Source organism: Lates calcarifer, linkage group LG6, assembly GCF_001640805.2.
Source record: "Lates calcarifer isolate ASB-BC8 linkage group LG6, TLL_Latcal_v3, whole genome shotgun sequence".
In the NCBI taxonomy this organism is placed as follows: Eukaryota; Metazoa; Chordata; class Actinopteri; family Centropomidae; genus Lates; species Lates calcarifer.
Window position 1 is genome coordinate 10,835,660 of NC_066838.1, and position 20,724 is coordinate 10,856,383.

Here is a 20,724-nt window from a genome sequence, read left to right on the forward strand (position 1 = left end):
TAAATATCAGCTCCGATCAAATCGACTGAAAGGGAATGATCTGCTTTGGGCTCAGATTTGCGAGTTTGTGTGTGCATGTGCGGCGTCCACCGGGGATAACAATGAGCAAAACACTGTGTGACAAACAAGGCCGCTCCATTCAACACGGATTGAAGTGATATTAACGTCCTGACCTGCGCTCCTTTGAAAATAGGGCTGTTATGACTTTTTTCAGGGGTCACCTGCGTGTCCTCAGAATAGATTTAGTGAAGCAAAAAAAAAAAAAAAGCTGCTTGTGACACTCAGAGGAGGCTTTGACCAGAGTAATCTTTTGTTGTTGTTTAGAGGTTTTAGCGTTCCATGGAGAAAGCAATTTTAAAACGGATGAGGGCGTAATCCCTGACAATACAGGGATTATCTCTTTAAATGACCTTTATCTTGCCATGAGGCATGGAGTGCTTTTCTACTCCACTATCCCAAGTCTGGTTTGATTACAGCTAGAATGCCTATTTATAATCACCCACTATAGACAGACTAGCTACAAGAAGGCTGTGTATTCCAAATAGAAGATAAGGGCCTCCAAGGTATTGCAGAGATATGCAAGAAGTTCAGTGACAGAGTTTGGAGGATTTGAACAAGGAAAAGCTCAAATAAAGTAAAATAAACATTGTCTCAAAATGGTTTGTCCTGTGATAAATGCTCAGACTGCCACTGAGAACGGTCTTTGAATGCATGATAAATTTCAAATATGAATTTCTGCCATACTTGTTCATTTTTGGTTCATTTTTGAATTTTCAGGACAAACAAATGCGGGTAAGTAGGGGGAAAAAAATCTTTGTTCTGAAACCTCTGAGCTTTTTTATTAAAAGGGTTTAAAAGTAATGGAGTGAATCGAAGGGGTAGTTGGGCTGTTTTAGAGGGATTTAAAGTGGTTCCCACCAAATGATGGATGAGTCAATCATCTCTCATCTTCATTAGTTGGGATTTCTGCCTCATCAAAGCTGCCCCCCTTAGAAACTGAAGGGAAGGAAGAGGGAGCACTGCTTTGGTTCAGATAATTGGAGCCATGGGACCTGGTACAGTAATGTGAAAGCGACTGACTACAGTGTTGACTATATTTCATAGCTAAACTTTTTAAGACTACTCTTGTTCTTCTTTGGTTTCAAGTGAAAATACAGTTTATTGTCGAGTTTTGTTTTCTCATGTTGTTTACTGTGTGGGAGTTTTTTTTGTCTTTAACATCTTCAAAGAAACTCAAACAACATGCAGTTTGGTTTCTCTGGTTTGCATTTCTATCACCACATTTTCTTTCTTCAACATGAAATATAGTACGCTGGTTTTCAAGAATCCTCTCTGGTTTTAAAGTGGTCTTCGTATCTTAAAAGAGCTCGCTGTAGACTCGTAAACATAAAAAAATAAGCCTCTAGCCAATGAAACATTTAGTACTTTATAGCAAGCACCAATGCTATGTCCCGTTTTATTACATCTGTTTAAGTAAGAGTGTTGAATAGGTCAAATTTCAACTTTATTTGAGTTATATCCTTGATGAATATTTTAGCAACATGCATTATGCATGTGAGGACTTACTGCATGTATTGCGGAGATAACAGGAAAAAATATTTCCTTTGAGGAAAATCAAGCTTAATTCAGTTATGTTTTTATCAGTTCAGTATCACTTGGTGCTTAGTTTTTGAACGTAATATGCCGCATAATTTTCCAAATAGCTCAACAGTTCCATGTTCAGTGGAAGGACATCTCAACTTGAAAACGAGCTTACCATATAAGTGGGTGCTATTTAAATAACAGAAAAGGAGCAGCAAATAGAAACTGATGAGTCACTGCAAGTTAAAAAAAAACTGTGAAGAAAGAACCCGACATTTAGAATTTCAAGATAATAAATAGCCCAGCTGCCTGATCAAGTGATGTAGAGTGATTCACTCTGTGATATCTAGCAGAATAAAAGGCATATGATTTTTTTAAAAAGTCCAAAACCATATTAATAAGAGAAGGACAAATTGCTCTGGCGTTTTTTTTTTTGTTTTTTTTTTAAACTTCCACTTCAGTAGCAGAGAGTCCCTAAGGTGAAAACTTTATTCACCAATTAGACTTTTAACAAGTTCCTTGAATAAATATTCATGATTACACTAATCAAACACATAAAGACTTTTATCACTTTAACCTTTATAAACAGCTAGTACACTGTACATCTTCAGTAATTTCTGCAGGTGACCAGGGGCAGGTGTTGAGATAAATCAGATACTTGAATTTGTTCGAGTTTGTGTTGTTCTTACGTTTATGTCAACAAACACTTTTAATATAACGACATAAAAAGACATCATCAACATTTTCATAATAAAAAAATACAAAAGATCAACTTTTGTACATTTGTGTATCAACAAAAATCTAAAATGTATACATATACAGTGACGCAGTGATACTGTGAAGCATCTATGACCAGATTTGTAATCATGAGAGTGAAGGTCAGACATCCTGCACTGTGTGATAAATGACACGTTGTAGATACATACTGTACGCATGTGTTATTTTTTTATCCACTGTGGAAAAAAAATACATATACAGTTTTTGATGTTTGTGTCTGTCAGTACAACATCAATGTACACCATTTAAGATTATGGCTGATAGGTACAAAAACACTATTATCATTGATAAAATCATGAAACACTCGAATGATGCAGTCCATTCTCTCACGGTATGTAAGTCTCACATGGTTTTCACACTTGTGTGTATGGCTGGTGTATTCTCTCCAGTGTTCAGGAAAAACTTGCGCACATTTGAGTCATTTTTGTTCCACCCCATTTGGCTATTTGAGCTATATTTAATGCCAGGGAAGCTGAATTTTAAAAGTATCTTGAAAAGTTTTGACTGTTTCACCTGGAGCCTGGCTTTAAGCAGTGACTGGGCCGGGTCCACTGGGCTCGCTAACAGACACCCTGCGTTTGAGTCCGGAGTATTCTCCGATAAATGAACCGTCCTCGTCGAATTCTCCTCCGCCGTCGGCGTAGTCAACCAGGCTGTCTCTGCTGACGCTGTCCCCAACCGCATCATTGCCATTCAGGGAACACATGCTGCTGCCCTTCAGTGGCTTCTCATCGCTGTCACTGCCATCAACGACAACAGAGAAGGATGACCGGGGTCAGTGGTGCAGCACATAAACAAACATGCTGTATGGCTACATCAGAGGCAGATGTTCGGAAGCAACACACATGGCCCTAAGTGGCAGTGCCTTTGACACGAAACACACATGGTTTCACATATAATGAAAAGCTGCACACGTACACACAGAAACACCAGCGTACAGAGCACATACAGTACATATAGACTATTAAATGCTTGGCCGCACTAACAGACACACAGGCTCCCACTTGCATAGTTCTTATGGTTTCAATACATCACTACGGGCAGTAGGCAGGGGTGGATGCAGAGGCTGCGCACCAGGAAAGGGAGCACAAGGGAGGCGGGGAGGGCTTGCTACAATCACTTCACTAATTGCTAATTGCCATGGCTTCAGGACCAAAGGCAATTTCAAATCTCTTTAGAGCCAACGATGGAAATTGCCAGAGTGCAGTGAGAAAGACGGGTGGGAGGTGTATGTGTGTGTGTGTGTGTGTGTGGATGAAGAGGGGTGGGGGTGAAGGCTGAGATTGAGAAAGGGAAAGGGAAGGGGGGGGGGCATATGCAATCCCAGACAAACAGCCTGTCATTCCCGGTATTCCCAAAGGGCCCACACACGCAGGCCGAGGAGATTAGATGCCAATTTAAGGCCGGGCAAGTGGCCAACCTGCAGGTGTCTCACTACCAGACGCGGGGTCACCTCAAAACACTGAGGATATTTTTCCTCCCTGTCTCTTTTTTCTAATTCCCTAAACCTATCCTATGACTGGTGACGCCTCTCTCTCGGTTTTAGTATTCATGACACAGAGTGTCTGCGTTCAAAAACAGCGCTCAGGTGGCCCGTGTATGATAGCGCCATTTCAGGCATGCTGTAGTTGAGACCTGTGTCAAATACAAGCTTGACATTTTCAGCAGCATTTTAGCGCAGAAACACGGTTCAAGCTAAGATTACAAATCGGGTCTCCTTCACAGGGATTTTTAATAACCAATCTTATCTATCCCATTTCACGAGACCGTTTACCATGCAAGCCACATAAGGTCCGCATTTCAACTCTTATCAAACCTTATTTCTCTGACGACACTAGAGCGCTGAAGATAAGTGGCTGTTATCTAACAGCAGTGGAATGCCACAGTCACTGCAGCCCGCCCACAGTGACTTTGAATACAGTGATAAAATGCGGCTGAGAGCTTGTGAGCCGCAGCTCATTCAAGACCTTGGTCGGAATCCAGCTCAGTCTCAGCTGTTGCTGTGAAAAGGCTTCCCCTAAGCCTCACAAACAGGTAAGAGACGGAGGCACATCACCGGGCCAAAGGTAATTAAATTTGTCTTGCCATTGACCCGTGCTGACGTGGTTTGGGGGCAGCACACAGGCTTCGGGTGCAAGATGGATTTTTTTCCACTTTTTTGCACCTGTTACCAAGTTGTATTTATTTTAGTTTAAAGGTGTCTGGAGCAAAACTTCCCCACATCTGCTGCCATCTCCTGAATTGCACATAAAAACTGAGAGACGATGAGAGCTAAGATGAGCGGGGTAAAGAAAAAAAAACAACAACAAAAAAAACAACAACAAAAAAAAAAACAGATAATCTAACTCAGAAAAAAATTGCATCACACTGTTGGCTAACAGCCTAATCCAGCTATGACACCTGCTGTTCCTGCAGTGGACAGAGGGGCAAGGCAACAGAGCCCTGTCTCCAAAGAGAAATCGTCTGAACCATAATTACCACTTGTCAGCTCCCCAGACACGTGGCATACCAGCGGGTGGTCCATCGCCTTCAGAGATTCAAAGGGCACAAGAGAGCCCTGAATCCAACTCTAAAGCCGGGAAAACAACATCATAGTGTGGCTAAGGGCACTCTAGGGGGACAGTAGTGAGAACAGCGTCATGAACCAAACCATGAGAGGCATTCTAAACAGATAGCTGCAGCTACACATCTGTGCCGACTCACAAACACATATTAATGTGGTTTCCCCTGCCTGATGAGCTCCAAAATAAACCCGGTATCACTGAAAGCCATACTAAAAGTGTGCAAGCCAACCAACAACCCTATACGTCCACATAGTTATAGTCATTTTGACAGTAAAAACGTACTTGTTAGCTGTATAATCCATAAACGTTGTAGACACTAGACAATGCATTTTCCTTTTTTAATACAATTATAGTCTTGGCAGGAATCAAAGGAGTCCAATTGGCAGCAGCGACACAATTGTGAGTAATCATGTTCTGAATAATATGATGACGAGCAGAATCAAAGCAGACAGAAGAGGCTATTTTAGGTGATTTCAGTTGCGTGTGCACAAACAGGCATGCTACTGTCACACAGTTCATGCAGTGCTGCAAAGCAAAACAGGATTCAGTCGATTTCCCTTAAACTGTCACCATAGCAGCTAAACAATGCCAACTATGGAAATTCAACAGCTATTATAAATACAACAGTTGTCTGCTTCGGGCTTAAAGGCCCAGTTTTTTCCACCCATTTGCCATGCTTAGTCTACGCCTGTTTCCAGCAATTACTTTACAGCTACAAATCAATCTGTACGTCTGCGGCGGGAGCTTCCCCTATTACAACTATAAGTGTGGCCTCTATTAGAGAGAATCCACAGAATACACCCTAATTCACTAATGTGAATCAGGGTTTAACAGTAAATCTGCATCTGTCAAATTCCCAGGTAGGCAGAGGCACTACAGCAGCAGACAGCAACATTTAATGTTTTAACAACATCCGGTCTCCACAAAGACATCTTTCTACATTAGAGGTGGCTAAGCCATAAGCAGATCTAAGAGCTTAAATAGTTAATAGCATTACAACAGTTGTCTACCTGCCAGTCATTTTAAGTGAAGACTACGTGACTCCTGAATTCAAGAACAAGCTTCCTGCGTTGGTGCAAGACTCCAAGAAACTTAATTAAGCTTGTTTTGCACAATGTTACTGTCACTTTTTTTCTTTCTGGTGGAGTTTTGAAATTCTGATTCTGACCATATGTTAGGTGTATGCATAAGTATGTTTTTGAATGTGTCTTTTGGCCGGCATGCTGCACAGTCACTATATTATAAACAGAGAGACAGCAAGCATGCAGTAATTTTTAGGGGGGCTCCATTTTAGTTACTCTAGAGATACACTATATGTACACTCAATAAAAAACACACATAACAAGAAACAAGCAGTCTACAAGTATGCACAAACACACACACACTAACACATGAAACTAACTAACTCATCCGCACAGAAACAAGCTGACTTATGCTCTCCACTGAGCACACACATGCACACAATCAGATTCTCACAACAAAGTAAAAGCACAGACTGCAATTCCAACTACAGGGGAACAAAGCTTAAATTGAGTGTCCGACACTACTCTTAACTACTCTGTGTGATTACCTAGCCCATTAAATGGCGAGAACACTGGCTTCTAGGCTGATCCTGGTAAAGCTCATGAATGCAAGGTTTGCTTTTGGGATAGGGGAGAGAAAAACGTTACTGTGACACATGACAAATGAGTTCCTCAGCCAGAAAATATTTAACATATGGTTGTTAGATTAATATTGCTACAACACAATGCATTTCAAGGAGATAGAAAAAAAAAAGTCATTTTCCCCGGCACACTTTCGCACTGCGGCTTTCCTCTGCAGAGTACAGCTCACCTGTATTCACAGAAGGTGTCATCATTCATTCCTTGTGACTCCACGTCAGGGTGGAGGTCCTCCTTCTCTTTCACTGCAGGGGTGGGGACAGGACAGACATTTCAGCACCATTGTTAAAAGAGCAGCACTTTCATCATAATACATCTTCCTTGTACTGCTGGGGCACAAAATCATTTATAATACTTCATATTCAGATAACTATAAAGGTTCCTGTCTTTAACATTTTCCAGAGAGAAATAACTCAAACAGTAGCATCTGCCTTTTGTTGGCTTTTATCACCTCAGTGATTTTCTGTCAGATGCTGCTCGGAACCTAGAGCAAAACCAAAACGGATCATTTAAGTTTAGTATGTGCACAGCAATAAATGACCTCAACTTTTACATCACCTCAGTGTGTGTAAGAGCTGGAATTCAAAAGTCATAACCGAAAAGCTTTTGAGAGCAGCTATGACTATGTAAACTTTATATCAAGTCTGTACACTGAAAGCCTCTTTCTCTGTTTCTGCACAAAGTGCTACACATCAGCTCTTTGTGTAAATATGCTTTAAAAATACCAGTTGCTTTCGAGAGAGACAAAAAAGGGATTTCATGAAACGAGCTGGATGGGCAAAGGGGGAAAACCAAAGGAGCTGATGAAATATTCAGTGCTTCATGTCAAAAGCTACTGCAGGCAAAGAAGGGGAGTTGTGGGGAGAGGACGGGAAAGCAGGTTGAGAGGAGAAGAAACCGAGCGAGGAGACACTTTGCAGGTGGGTACCGCTGGGAGACTGAATGTGGCTCTGATACAAGACAGCACAAAGGTGCAGAGGAAGAGCCAGGAAGGTGTCTGCGTGGGTGAGAGGCAGGGAGGAAAGGGAACAAAGCCAGATGATCCTTATCTCATCATCTCGCTTGACAAGGTGTGTAATCAGGTACCAAGAAGCGCAAACAGAGCCACACAAATTATTTCACATGCAGTAGAAGTAGCTGCAAGTACATCATGGACAGTTTTTTGGGGGGTTAATGATCTTGGGCTTGGCGGGGTTGGCATGCAGAAGTGCCCTGACATCAAACAGGGCCGGGGTCAGGGTTGAGGCCCACTGCACATTTTCATTCCTTCAGGAGGTCAACCAAAATAACATTTAGAGTCAAATCAAAGTATCGTCATGAAAAACTGGTGGTGATTAAAAATATCTAAGATAATTAAATAAGTAAATATAACCAAATCAGACTGATATCCTTTACATGCACTGTACATTTTGTGTGCTGCATTTTGGTTCACTTCCCAAAGTTGAAATGACAAGGGGACCCAACCCTGGTCAAACACTAACTGACCTTTTTCCATGGAGAACATGTCTGGTCGCTGGCGCGGCGGCGGCGTACCTGCATACTTGCCACCTTTGTTTCTCCGCACAAAGCAGGCCATGAGTGCGACCAGGGTGAGGAGCGCCACGGCACACATGGTCCCAATGAACCATCCCTGGGTCGAAAAGTCGGTCTGCTGGCCCTTCGCAGCTGAGCACAAAAACAGCAAAGAGACACAGAGCTCAATGATCGACTTACCACGCCGGGCTGTTTGACTATGACAATCCCCTCAGGCAATCCTCATACAAATTTATCTTTGACTAAAAACAGAAAAACATGAAGAATTCAAGTTTGAGAGGATGTTCTCACATTGACTTTCACTCACATTCCCTACAGCTATGAAACTCTCTCTCCTCTGAAAGAACATTAGACAGGAGGGAAAAAAAAAACAAATGCACAGAGATGCAAAAGAAATAAATAAACTCATCCATTCACCACAGTCAATATCAGTTTGCCAGTGATATGTTTGTGCTGTTATGTCAGGGTAGAACTAAAATCACTAAACTCTACCGACCTGCTACATGTTTCTCTCCTCTCACCTTTGACCCGTGTCTGGATAACTTCTTCGAAAATGCTAGCATTATCAAGCAGCCTCTTCGCCATGAGGCGTACAGTGTACACCGTCCCAGGTTTGAGCCCATCAATTATGTGGAAACTTTGAGAAGTGTTTACAGCCTCTGAAATCCACCAGTTACCATCACCTACACAGCCAAGCACAAAAGGTGCACAAGCAGCAAGTCTGTATTAGCATTCATGCTATCGAAAAAGAAGATAGGTTGAGCTGTTACCAAGTAATATATGTTAATGTATTTCTTGCACTACATATAACTTTAAATACATAATAATACATTTTGAGGATATCATGGAAAAGTTTCCTTGCAGACATCAGGCTTATAATATATTTTTAGATGTTTATAGAAAACCTTCCCAGTTGCGTTTAAACATGATGCCACCTAAAATTCCTATCAATGTTTATAGCAAGGCGGGGACAGGAAAAGTAGCTTACGGTTATTCATATAAGCCACATAAAGCTGTGAGTCCTGCTGCTCTTCTCTGGCAGTCCAGCTGATTTTGGCAAAGGTGTCACTCACATAAGAGCTTATGTTCAACAGGGCTGGAACTGATAAAGAGAAGAAGAAATGGTAGGAGGAAAAAATCAGGAGGAAAGGAAAACACAGACGGCACAGAGAAAAAGAGAAAGAAGGCAGGAAAAGAGGATTAGCAGAGGCAAATAGGATCCCCCCGCAGCTCGAGAACAGTGCAGCTAGCAGAAACACTTCAAGACGACAGTTCAAAAAGCAACTCTGGGCCCCAGACTTAATTGAGTGGAGCTGGATTTTGGCTCATAAAGGGTAGATATAGAGATCGTGGGCGGGAGTGACATCTAGTCTTCACTCTCTTAAGCAAAGCTGGCATTTCCTGACACCCCCCCCCCCCCCAAACACACACACACACACACACACACACACACACACACACCTCCCCACTGCCACCATGAGTGAATATCAGAGCAGATTGAAATGAATGTCTTGAATCCCATTGTTAGTTGAAAGTTCAGGAACATCAAGACGAGATCACAGGGATCACAGGGATATTATTGGCTGTGCATGTGTGAGTATGAGCTATATACCTAAAGAAAGATGAGTAGAATTGCCTGAGATAGAGCTGGGAGAGGAGAGAGAGCCGTTGTGGCCTGAAAAGAAAAGGAAGTCTCAGATGTTAGATTGCTGCTACAATACTGTCGGGTCTAATGCTCTATATTGTGCAACAAGCGAGCTCTATAGACGACATGAAGGGGGGGATTGTTAGAGCAACCAGGGAAACTGTATTAATGGCAGTAATTGTGCAAGTACAGTGCACACTGTAACTGTAGCAGGGATTGAGTCTTTTTGCAAACATGATGTCTTGTCTATCCTGAACTGGTATTCAGGAATTACCTAAACTATATTTGCATAACTATAAAGGACACACTTTTACTAAGGCTATGGCTAGCTACTAACTACACCAGCTACACAGCTACAACCTTGTCTGTCTCTACCACCACTATTTCTATGTTAGCAAGCTGCAGCAGCTGCAGGTGCTGATACATACTGCTCTGAACAGGGGCCACAGCTGGAGTCAGGGACAAATCTTCAGAGGGATAAAAAGAAAATGAAATACAGCAGAAGATTACAAATATATGGAAAGCCAGCTTTAAGGTTTATAGATTGGGCACAAACACACGCACACTCGCAGATTTGTAGAGATGCGTGATTGCACATGCATGCATATCCACATATCAAATATCCTCACAAACAACACGCACATGGGTACCTCCATGAGCGATCTGTTTGTTAGCAGTGCTTTAAATTCGTACAGCGCCACCAGAGGGCAATGTGCAGCAAAAACTTTCCTTCCAATTACATACTACTTGTTTATTTTAACCAGGAGTTGAGTGTAATGTATTTATTTATTATTTGACGGATTATAATGTTTCAAAAAAAATGGAGAAGCAACACAAAACTGAACAAAACCTGCTATTTACAACTGGGAGTTCCATAATTAACTGATATCTACCAACACATACCCTCTATCATTTATTAAATTCTTGTCTTGAATGCTAACTGCCAAACAGCACAATATAATTCGTACATTTACCATACATGTACCAACGGTATTTCAGTCTGTTTCTCATCATCGCGCTACTCACAATATACAATGAAAAAAATGATCATTAGCTTCATAGCCAGCTACTACATTAGTCATTATGTATTTTCATCATCAACTATTTTGAGGATTTGTACTTTAAAACATGACAATAATCAGGATCTGATTATCCCAAATTTAACTGGTGAATGTTTGATTATAGTGTTATTCGTTTTGGATGTATACAGGATATTTGTCACATATTCAGATTTTTTCATTATGTTGGATAAACTGTATTGGCAATTTTCTTGTGTTACATTGATTTTTTACATGGACTGAATTAGTATTCCACTGGTAGAAATGTTTCAGTAGCTGTGGTACATATTTCATTTAATTCACACATGTTTTCACCTGTATTAGTTCTCACACTGTCTACTGTGAATATTGTGTGGCCCTATCTGAACTTATATTTAAAAAATGAACGCTGCTAAACAGTGAAACAGCCTGTTCTGCTCTGATTGCTGAATCCAGAGCTGATTAGAGCAAATATAAAGACAGTTATTGTGTTTCTAACTAAACTTTTTCAAACATGAAGTCAAACCATTAACAAATATGTTGGTGATAACAACTTGGGAGTTCAAATGCTGTGGCAGGGAGCAAATAATTTAATCTCTAGAGGAGCTGGTTATTTTTATGTGTCTTTAGAGGTATATACTCCTCTGTGCTTTTTGTCTGGTTTGTAACCCGATTTATTTCTGCTGCTTTGTTATCTCATGAGACTTGATGGAGAAAAACTGATATTTTTCTCTGTCTGCCACACTTTTCTGCCATGGCTGTTAGCTGTTCTCTCTCAGTTTTTCCTGCTCCTCTTTCTCACAGATGTTTTACCCCATCCTTCTGTGTTGCCTCACCGCAGCCACTCTCTTTGTATTACAAGCCTTTCAAGCAAACACAAGGGACACACACATCTGCTGATACCTCTATGGCTGTGTTTTTTTTTTTTTTTAGTCTGGTATGTCAGTCTGTAATTTTTGCAATTTAAGCCAGACAACTGTTTATCCTAACTAAATGGCGATAAGCATTAAAAGCTCATTCAGTCACAAAGGTGAAATCTAAAAGGAATGCTCCAGAGCCTGGGCTTACTAACTCACGCACATTCATTTTTTTTCACTGTCCCTCCATTCCTCCCTGTTAATGTCTCTAAATTCATGATGCCCCTGCTCTGTGCTATTGGCATCCATAAATCTACTCTACTGCATTGTGACTAACGTGCCCTGAGGACAGCGCTCCGAAACAGAACCATTTTATCTCCCCACAGAGCCTCTACTCAACCATATTTACAAACAATGCATCTAATGGCTCTCAGGCTGGACATCCACCTACAAGATGCAGGGCCTCTCAAAGGAAATATAAAAGCCAGAGAGGAATGAATAACTTTTATTAAGACATTCAGAGATAGTGGAGAGACATTTTCTCATGTGCTCATTTTTCCCCCTTGACAAGTAATGGAGGGAACAGAGAGTTTTTCAGGAACTTTGGGTTGTCTGACAAAATTATAGCACTCACATCCAGTGTATTATATGGATTTAAATGATGCTATAATCACATAAAATCTAACACATATTAGCTTTAATCAATTAATGCTATAACCAAGCAGATGAGAGAAAAAAGCCAGGATTTTTACTCCTTTTTAAAAATCAAGCTACTTGTGCTGAGGTCAGTCTAGATCTTCATGTTCTGAATACCTTATTTTAGAGCTGAAATGTGGACATATAATGATTCATTCATCATTATCATAGGCTCTGAAGACCAGTATTTATCATGATTTCTTTATAAATTATCTGACCCTCCTATCAGTAGTTTTTACAGAATAGTTTTGAATGTGGACCTGAACATTCATCCAAACAGTAATGCTGACCCTGATTTTACTGACAAATTAACCTGTTAGAGATCAAAGATAAAAAGTCTGTTTCTGATGGATATTGTGAACGTCTTCTTTTTTTTTTTTTTAACTACAAACATGAGAGAAATCACAGTTCAGAATATCATCATGCAACTGCAAAGGTTTTGCTCTTTGGACTTGTTTTGTTGCAGATTTGATTGTGTGCTCGATCTTCTCACTTCACACAATTCCTTAAGCTGATGTATTCAGAGTGCGTAATGTCTAATTTCACTGCTATGTTGATGACATGCGAATCATACATTTCTGCAGAGCCAAATGAACAAACTGCCTTGCTCCTCCATCTTTCTGCATTAAAAAACTAGATCAATAATATATTTTTACAGCTCACAGAAAACAAAGCAAAAACTATGAGGCCTCAAAGCCAAAGAGATTAACTATACAAGAATCTTGGATCTCTGGTTCCCCAGATCAAATCAGAAGTTATACTTTAAGGCTGTGTCTGTGGCTTTAAGTCGCACGTCAACAGAGTGACCAAAATAGTGTTCTTTCATCTAATGAAGTTCTGCATAGGCCAACATCTCAGACAATGTGAGAAAACACTGCCAGGGTACAGGCATTCCCAAGCTAGCAAGATGCCACAAAGCCAATTCATGCTTTCATCTCAACCAGAGCTACTTCTCACTGACCTTGTTTAAAATGGTATTTAAAAGATAAGAAATGACTCATAATTCTGCTGCTAGACTTCAAACACAACTAAAAAGAGGAATATACTTTAAAGAAGGACTGTTGTGTTGTTCATGTATATGTCTGCAAATTTCTTGGATGTTCAAGCATATATGACCTGTTTCAGTTCGCTCCATTTGTTAGTAGTATCTTATCATATAATTCATGCAAAACGCTGTGTTTGTTCTATTGTTACATTACTGATGTTACTTGTTTTTGCTCAACCTCTTACTTGTTTCTGTTCTCACTGTCTCTCCTCTTTGTAAAGCACTCTAAGCATTACTTGTGTGAAGGGCACAATTGTAATAAAGTTTATTTTCATTTCAAGAGAGCTTCAAGGTTTTGGCAGGTGAAAATCCAGAAAGGAAGGAATATGTAACAGACACACTTTTTGGAAACCCCATGTCTCAAATCTGCAACACAGTCTTTAAATAAAGATTATAGTTTCCAGTCCTAGATGACCTTAATGAGTTTACTTTTTACACATGACAACCTTTTTTAAAGGCTTCATTTAGAACCAACCAATAAATCTTATTAGCCACACTACCACCACAGGCACACTGATTTCATCTACTCACGTTCTGTAGTGATGGTGTTGGCCTCCTGGGTCCGTGGAGGTCCACAACCTGCTCGTGTGCAAGCACAGAGGTGGAACTGGTAGAGGCGGCCTCCTTCTAAGCCCTGAAGCCGCCACTGAGTGGTGTCAGCCCCACTGATGTTCATCTCCTGGGAGTCAACCACTTCAAGTGATGTCTCATTAACTATAGACGAAGGAGAAAGATGTCAGGTCAGTTCACGTGGCATGAGTGAGTCTACCATATACAGACACAAGAAAAAGTCATCACTGTTTGGCTCGTGTTATATGTTAATGGAACACAACTATAATGAGGGTCAGTGGTCGGGGTGAGGGGGAAGATGAGGAGTTGTTCTGCCAGCTCATACAGAAAGTGAACGTAGCAGATACATGTCGTGACAGGTGAGCTGAGGAGGACTACATTATAAAGAAAGGTGAGAAAAGATGAAAGGAGCAGATAGAGAGCTCAAGAGGGGAGGGGTGTAAACAAGTGGCAATGGATGAAAAGAGGAGGAGGAGAAAAGGAAAATGAAAAGGAGGAGGAGGACGAAATAGAGGGGACTTAATGAAGGAAAAGATGAAAAACCAACAGTGTAAAAGGGTGAGAGAAACTAAAAGAACAGGTGGAAAAGCTGAAGGAATAATGAGGCAAAAGGAAAAATTAAACACAAGGTAGAAGCAGTAAAAGGAAATCAGAAGAGTAGCAATCACAAGCAGCATAATGTATCACCAAACATGCATTATAGATCAAAGTACAGTATGTGTGCAGACTGTCGAAAGCAACACACTTCTCCTGAACCCCTTTCGTTGGTGTCATTACTGTGCCAATGTTGAAATGCAGGTGAGGGCTGAATGTGTGCCAAGCCTGTTGTACCGCTTCGAAAAAACTGATGTTTCTTTGCAGCACAGGACACTGGATATTTTATGTGTTAATGAACAACTTACACAGCAATCTCATGACTCAACAGGATGTGCAGACTGTGCATATGGCATGGCAAATTATATTTTATTCATAGAATTACCAGAAAACTAAATTTGAAATACGCATCCGCTGTTGAATCCATTCAACTGAAAAACCTACAACATCCACCGAGTGCATCGTGTGGGAATATCTGTGTAAGGTCTGATATTGGATATAGGAAAAAGCAGAAATGAGAGGGGGACAGAATGTATTGAAGAGCTGGCCAGACTCTGTGGGTGTTGGTGGAGGCGGCAAAGGGCTGTCTCTGCCTTCACATTTTACACAAAAGACTTCAGAAATGTCAGCCAATGAGAGTGTAGGCTTTGAAACAGGGAGACTGTAATGAAAGCCCCTTACTCACTTGTTCACCCTAACTGTTCTGAAGGTGAGTTTTTTTCCCCCCAAAAGGTGTTATTTTCTGAGAGGAAATGCTCCTGAGTGATAAATGCCAAAGAAATTTGTAGAAGAGGCGCTGGCTTAAATTATCCTTTTGGAAGAGAGCCTGCAGTCCAGGAGGACATGAGATAAGAAACACTGAAGAAACTGTCAAACCACAATCTCAAGTAACCTGCACAGCAGGGCTGTTGCAAATCACTGTAGAGTGTTCAATGTTAAACACTGCCACCTAGTGACTGGTATGATAACAAAAGAGGGGAGAGGAAAGGAGATAAGGATAGATGCGAGTGTGTGCGGCACATTTTCAGGTTTTTCAAATGGGAATCAAAATGCTCAGAGGTAAACTGTAGTATCCCCTATTCATTCCCACCACACCTCCTCCCCCTTCCACTGGTGTTGCAGCCGTCCACAACAACACCTCAAACAACAGAAAAAAATAAACACTGAGCTACAGCACAGAGAAATCTATTAATGAAAAACCTTGCAAGACCAAAGGTCTCCACTGCTTGAGACAGTGAGTAATTAGTCAAACAACAGTGTGTGTACATACTGAGGTGGTACTGCAGGAGATAACCAGTAAGGATGCCGTTTGTCTCTCGAGGTGGTGCCCATCCCAGCAAAATGGAGTCTTCCTGGGCATTGGAAGCAGACAGCATGTGCACTTGTCCAGGAACTATGAAAATGACAGTGATATGTTAATGAATCTACTGTACAGACATGTTTTTCCAGCAGCTTGATTTTTATTTGGAGGTGGTGTTTCAGTGTTAAAAATATCTTAGGATGCTTGACTCATGACAGGCAGTCATGTACAAAATGTAATGATGATAATAATAATAACAACACTTTATAGAGCACTTTTTCTAAACCCAGGTGGCAAAATGCTTCACAAAAGGCAACAATTTCAACAAATTCTGACAATAAGCAAATTAAACCGATTAAACTAATTACAGTGTTGCCAGCATATGAGAAGTCAATAAATAGCAAGTAAAATCAGGAGAAGCTCTGTGAAGTGTGTTCTAAGGAGAGACTTATAAGAGGTTAATGAGTTAAGATGTCTCTCATGTCAAAGTTACTTTTCATGCTTGATATTTTTTCTTTGCATTAGACTTCATTTTGCAAGGCTGAAACACTGAGCACTGAACTATAGCAAATACAGGCTACCTTCGATGGCTTCTTTACTGGTCTTATGGATAAACATTATATTTAAAAAAGCTACTTTATTTAAATTGTCACTTTTGAGACATATATAAAATTCTTGTGCTTTGATTTATATTTTGTGTGACATATGGTTTAAATGTCCATCAAGTCAAGGCATATGTTGCATGCTGTATGGTATGTGTTTCTCACCTCCCTCTGGAGTGTTGAAGGTGACCATGTCACTGCGGGGCCCATTACCCTTCTTGTTGAAAACGCTGACAGTGAGTGTGTACTTGGAGAAAGGTTCCAGACCTGGGACGATGGCATGATTCCTCTTGCCAGGGAAGGACAGGGACTGGCGCACATTTAAAATCTTGTTAGGATTTAACAGACTCCACTTCCTTATCCAATGAACCTGTTAGAGAGAAGTAAGGAAGATGGTGAGGAAACAAGTTGGAACAAACCACAGAGAACAGAGAAAGAAACAGAGAGTGAGACAGATCACTGAAACAGAACATGTTGGTGAGCAGCAATTACTGCCTAGTTTCACCTATAATGAGGCAGATATCTGAAATCAAATGTCACCTATTAACTGTAAATCTGACGTGCAGTATTTTTACCTGTTAATCACTGTACTGCCTACATATTTTCAGTGACAACACTTGTAAAGGTGACAGAGTGAAGTTAAGGGACACTGTGCAAAAGAGCATAATTTTTACAGGTACTGTAATAATGGCATTTATCATGCAGTTTTTAGCTGAATTGTGGACATATATAACAATATATTCAGTTATGCATCAATGAAATAAACAAATTAACGATTTAAAAATGTCACACACCAATCAGCAAAAATGTAATCTGTGGACTTACTTCTTGCCTAATTCCAGAGGCTATTACTTCTCTCAAAACTGTGAGAGCACATATAGAAATTTCATTGTCAGGTTCATCCTCCACAGGTGCTGCACCACTGTTTCTTTGCTAACTAATGGCAAAATCATTCCACCGGAAAAGGTACAACACTTGACCATTAAGAGAGTCTGAAATACAGAGAGTTGTCTCCATGTGCTCTAATGAATGCTCGTTACTATAATGAATGTGTCCTTCGCAGATAAAAATTTGTCAAATTTAATTGACATATAGCTTCATTTTTAGAAAATTGTGAGCTTTATGTTTTACAAGCCACAGCAATGTGTCACCTGTTCAACCTACACAGCCTATCAGTGTCATATAGCCGGAATACTATGGAGGCTTTGCTCTAAAAGTCATATCGGGGCTGAGGCTCAGGTGGCCTCATTGATTAATGGAGATTGAAAGTATTTGGATACAGCACCTAAAAATGTTGTAAAATGACAAATTGAACATTTTTGTGTCTCTGCCTCAGCTCCATCCTGCCCCATTAAAAATACAAAAAAAAAAAAACAACTGTGGACATGGGTGGTGTGTCTTTCCTGGAGATATGTCTGATTATGACACATTGAACACAGCTGAGTGAGAAGGTATAAGAGAAGGAATATCTGATATAATGAGATCTAGAAAAAAATGTGCTAGCATAAAGATCTAATAGCACTAGGTCAAACAGGTAATTTGACCTTCTAAGTTAACTTTCCAAATCAAAACTACTAGTATTAACCAGCAGGTCTCTCTCCCCTGCTGACCTTCCAGGGCTATGAAAACAATGGACATTAAAAACACTGACAGAACTTAAAGGTATGATAATTACACTTAATTTACATTTATTTGCATTTTTGCCCCTATTATTACAGATTGTAATAAAGTGGGTTAATTTATCTATCCTACTTTTTCACAATAGTGCCAACTGCAGCTCATTATCTTTTTTGTACCAGTTGCCAAGTAACCTCTGTACCAGTAATTACTGCATATGCATGATTGTTAAGTCATTATATGGTAGTTACTGCATATGTTATCACCTTATTTAATGGTATTAGCTGAAACACCAAGAGGTTACTGTATTGTAAAAAAAAAACTATCGCTACGAAGTCACTACTGTGTAGAGTTCCTGTAGCTTGAAAAAAATCATGCTTCAGGATTGTGAAAACTTACATTGTATCCCCCTAGATGACCTCTCACTGTGACAGGTGGAACCGGGGTCCAGCTAACTCTCAGAAGAGTAGTGTTGATCACCTCTACTGCTATGTCCTGTGGTGCTGCAGCAGGAACTGAAGAACACATGGAGGAAGGTCAGGAACACAGACAAACTGCAAACAACAGGCCACCTTTGCAACACAACCGTATAACATTGCTCTTGTTGGAGAGCAATAGCCTATATAGATGGTCGGAGCTGTTATTTTAAATATAGAAGAGGTCATTGTTTTGGTTTAGATTGTGTGGAAGTGATCTTTTGTTGATTAAGGTGGTACATAAACACTGGCACTACATCAGCAGAAAAATGCACAAATATGTACACACCATACAAAGTAGCTCAGTTATTTTAAGCTGTTTTTTATTTCTTTCAGCAGGGAGACATTCAACACCAAACACGAAAAAAATGATCTAAATATTTTCTCCTCTACATGTTACTGTATCAGTAGTGGGAAAGGAGGATAGAAGCACATCAGATACTAGAGAGGGAAGTAAGACTCTAGAAAGGGAAGCAACCATTGTGCCTCAGTAGGCCTACTGTGCAAAGTGTGTCATGATCTGTCAAATTTCCAACAGCTTCTGAGACAGAAGTGGAAAATTGACATCCCTCTGCTCTACAAAGGTTATCTGCCACCTGCTGGATTTGAAATGGGGTTTCTCTTTTTTCCTTTTTCAGAGGGGAGGAAAAGTCGCTACTGCACACCTGCAAAGGGTTAAAACCATGGGCAAAAGGAAGAAAGGAAATAACTTAACCTGACACATTTTCCCGCAGACAATGCCAAAAGACAACTGAAGACAGGGGGAGGGGAGGGCGGGGACACGATAGCACAAAAAAATTCACAGTAAGTCACAAGCAAACCAACATCTACATGTGCTAATCCAGCTTCAGGGCTTGTTTTAATGAAACAGCAGAACAGATGTGATGTTGCTTATAAATATATCATATACTGAAAATATGAATTAAGTATACTAATGACATGAATACACACAATAGAGGAAGTACTGAGTCTACAACTCACCATCTTCTCCAGAGTAACCCGTAACAACTTTAGGTTCTGGTCCCGAACCGTGGCTGTTCCTGCTCTGAATTTTGATCTCATAGGGGACAAAAGTGGTCGTGTTTCTCACGACAAAGGAGTGTCTTATAACCAAGTGGTCCTTCCAGGGCTCTTCCACTCCAAGTTTCCGGTAGCTCACCTTGTACTCAAGGCCTGGGCCATTGTGTTCGATGGGCAACAGCGGCTACAACAGGACAATGTACTGGTTACTTAGAAATCATTTAAAATGCTTTCATACAGATGGAGATGCTTTTTAAAAAATCTTTCTCTTACCTCCCAGCTAATGTCCATTTGATGAGGCAGATGGCCCTGTATTTTGATGTTCTCTGGGTTCCTATCAGGAGCTTTGGAGAAATTTAAGTTTTATAATTACTTATTATTACAAATTTTAAAATATCTTGTGTTGATGTTACTATTCTGTCATCTTTTACAGGTAAAAACAAAGAGACTCTTTGGTAATTGTAGTGCAAGTATCCAGATTTCATGATCCACTTATGAGAACTAAGGTTAAGCAGTAACATGTACTGGAGCTAATACTAAAGGCTTCTACACCCAGAAATATCCACACTCCCTGCTGCTACAAAGTCCTGTGGCCAAAGTCTGGCTTCTCCACATGGCACCTCTCTGCACATATCAAAGGAAACATTAAAATCTGCATGCTTTCACAATTGCCAGAAAATGTTAATTAAAGAGAGCGTGTCCTACCGGCAGGGGGTGTTTTGTATGTCTCTGTGGGCTCACTAGGTGGTCCAGGTCCAACGGCATTAACAGCATACACTCTGAACTGGTAGTTAAGGTGTCCATATAGTGCCAGCTCGGCTGTTGCCTGGTTACCAGGGACTTTCTGTAGCTCCGTCCACCTGCCAGAATGCCATTTGTTCTCCCCATACTCCACTATAAATTCTGTGCTCATGAAAGAGAGAGGATACATACACTTTCAGTCATCACTATACAACTGCTAATCACAGCCCACTGAGAAAGAAGGCATCAGACTCATTTTATTTGTTTCACTTTCAGTCATTCCTCATCCACAGTACAGGTTTAACACTTTCACTAGACTAATAAAGGAAAATTCCTGTATTTCAATATATATGATAAACAGATGAGAAAATCAATACTACTGTCACATCTGTGAGTTAAGCGCAAAGC

At 40.5% G+C, this 20,724-nt stretch overlaps 1 protein-coding gene across 4 annotated transcripts in view; it reads right to left on the reverse strand.

The window, feature by feature from the left end:
- Positions 1-2,140: 2,140 nt before the first annotated feature.
- Positions 2,141-20,724, reverse strand: part of LOC108876541 (neural cell adhesion molecule L1-like protein) — a 48,356-nt gene continuing 29,772 nt past the window's right edge. The window contains exons 17-28 of one of the 4 annotated variants that reach the window (XM_051071172.1): positions 20,281-20,478; positions 19,849-19,919; positions 19,537-19,759; positions 18,479-18,594; positions 16,628-16,832; positions 15,831-15,953; positions 13,928-14,110; positions 9,105-9,218; positions 8,638-8,799; positions 8,069-8,248; positions 6,756-6,828; positions 2,141-3,098 (exon numbers count right to left, since the gene is read on the reverse strand). In XM_051071172.1, coding sequence (XP_050927129.1) covers positions 2,885-3,098; positions 6,756-6,828; positions 8,069-8,248; positions 8,638-8,799; positions 9,105-9,218; positions 13,928-14,110; positions 15,831-15,953; positions 16,628-16,832; positions 18,479-18,594; positions 19,537-19,759; positions 19,849-19,919; positions 20,281-20,478 — 1,862 coding nt within the window. In that variant the 3' untranslated portion in view covers positions 2,141-2,884. Of the gene's footprint in view, positions 3,099-6,492; positions 6,563-6,755; positions 6,829-8,068; positions 8,249-8,637; positions 8,800-9,048; positions 9,219-13,927; positions 14,111-15,830; positions 15,954-16,627; positions 16,833-18,478; positions 18,595-19,536; positions 19,760-19,848; positions 19,920-20,280; positions 20,479-20,724 lie in introns of those variants that run through there. The other 3 variants (XM_051071173.1, XM_018666139.2, XM_051071174.1) reach the window with 3 other exon arrangements.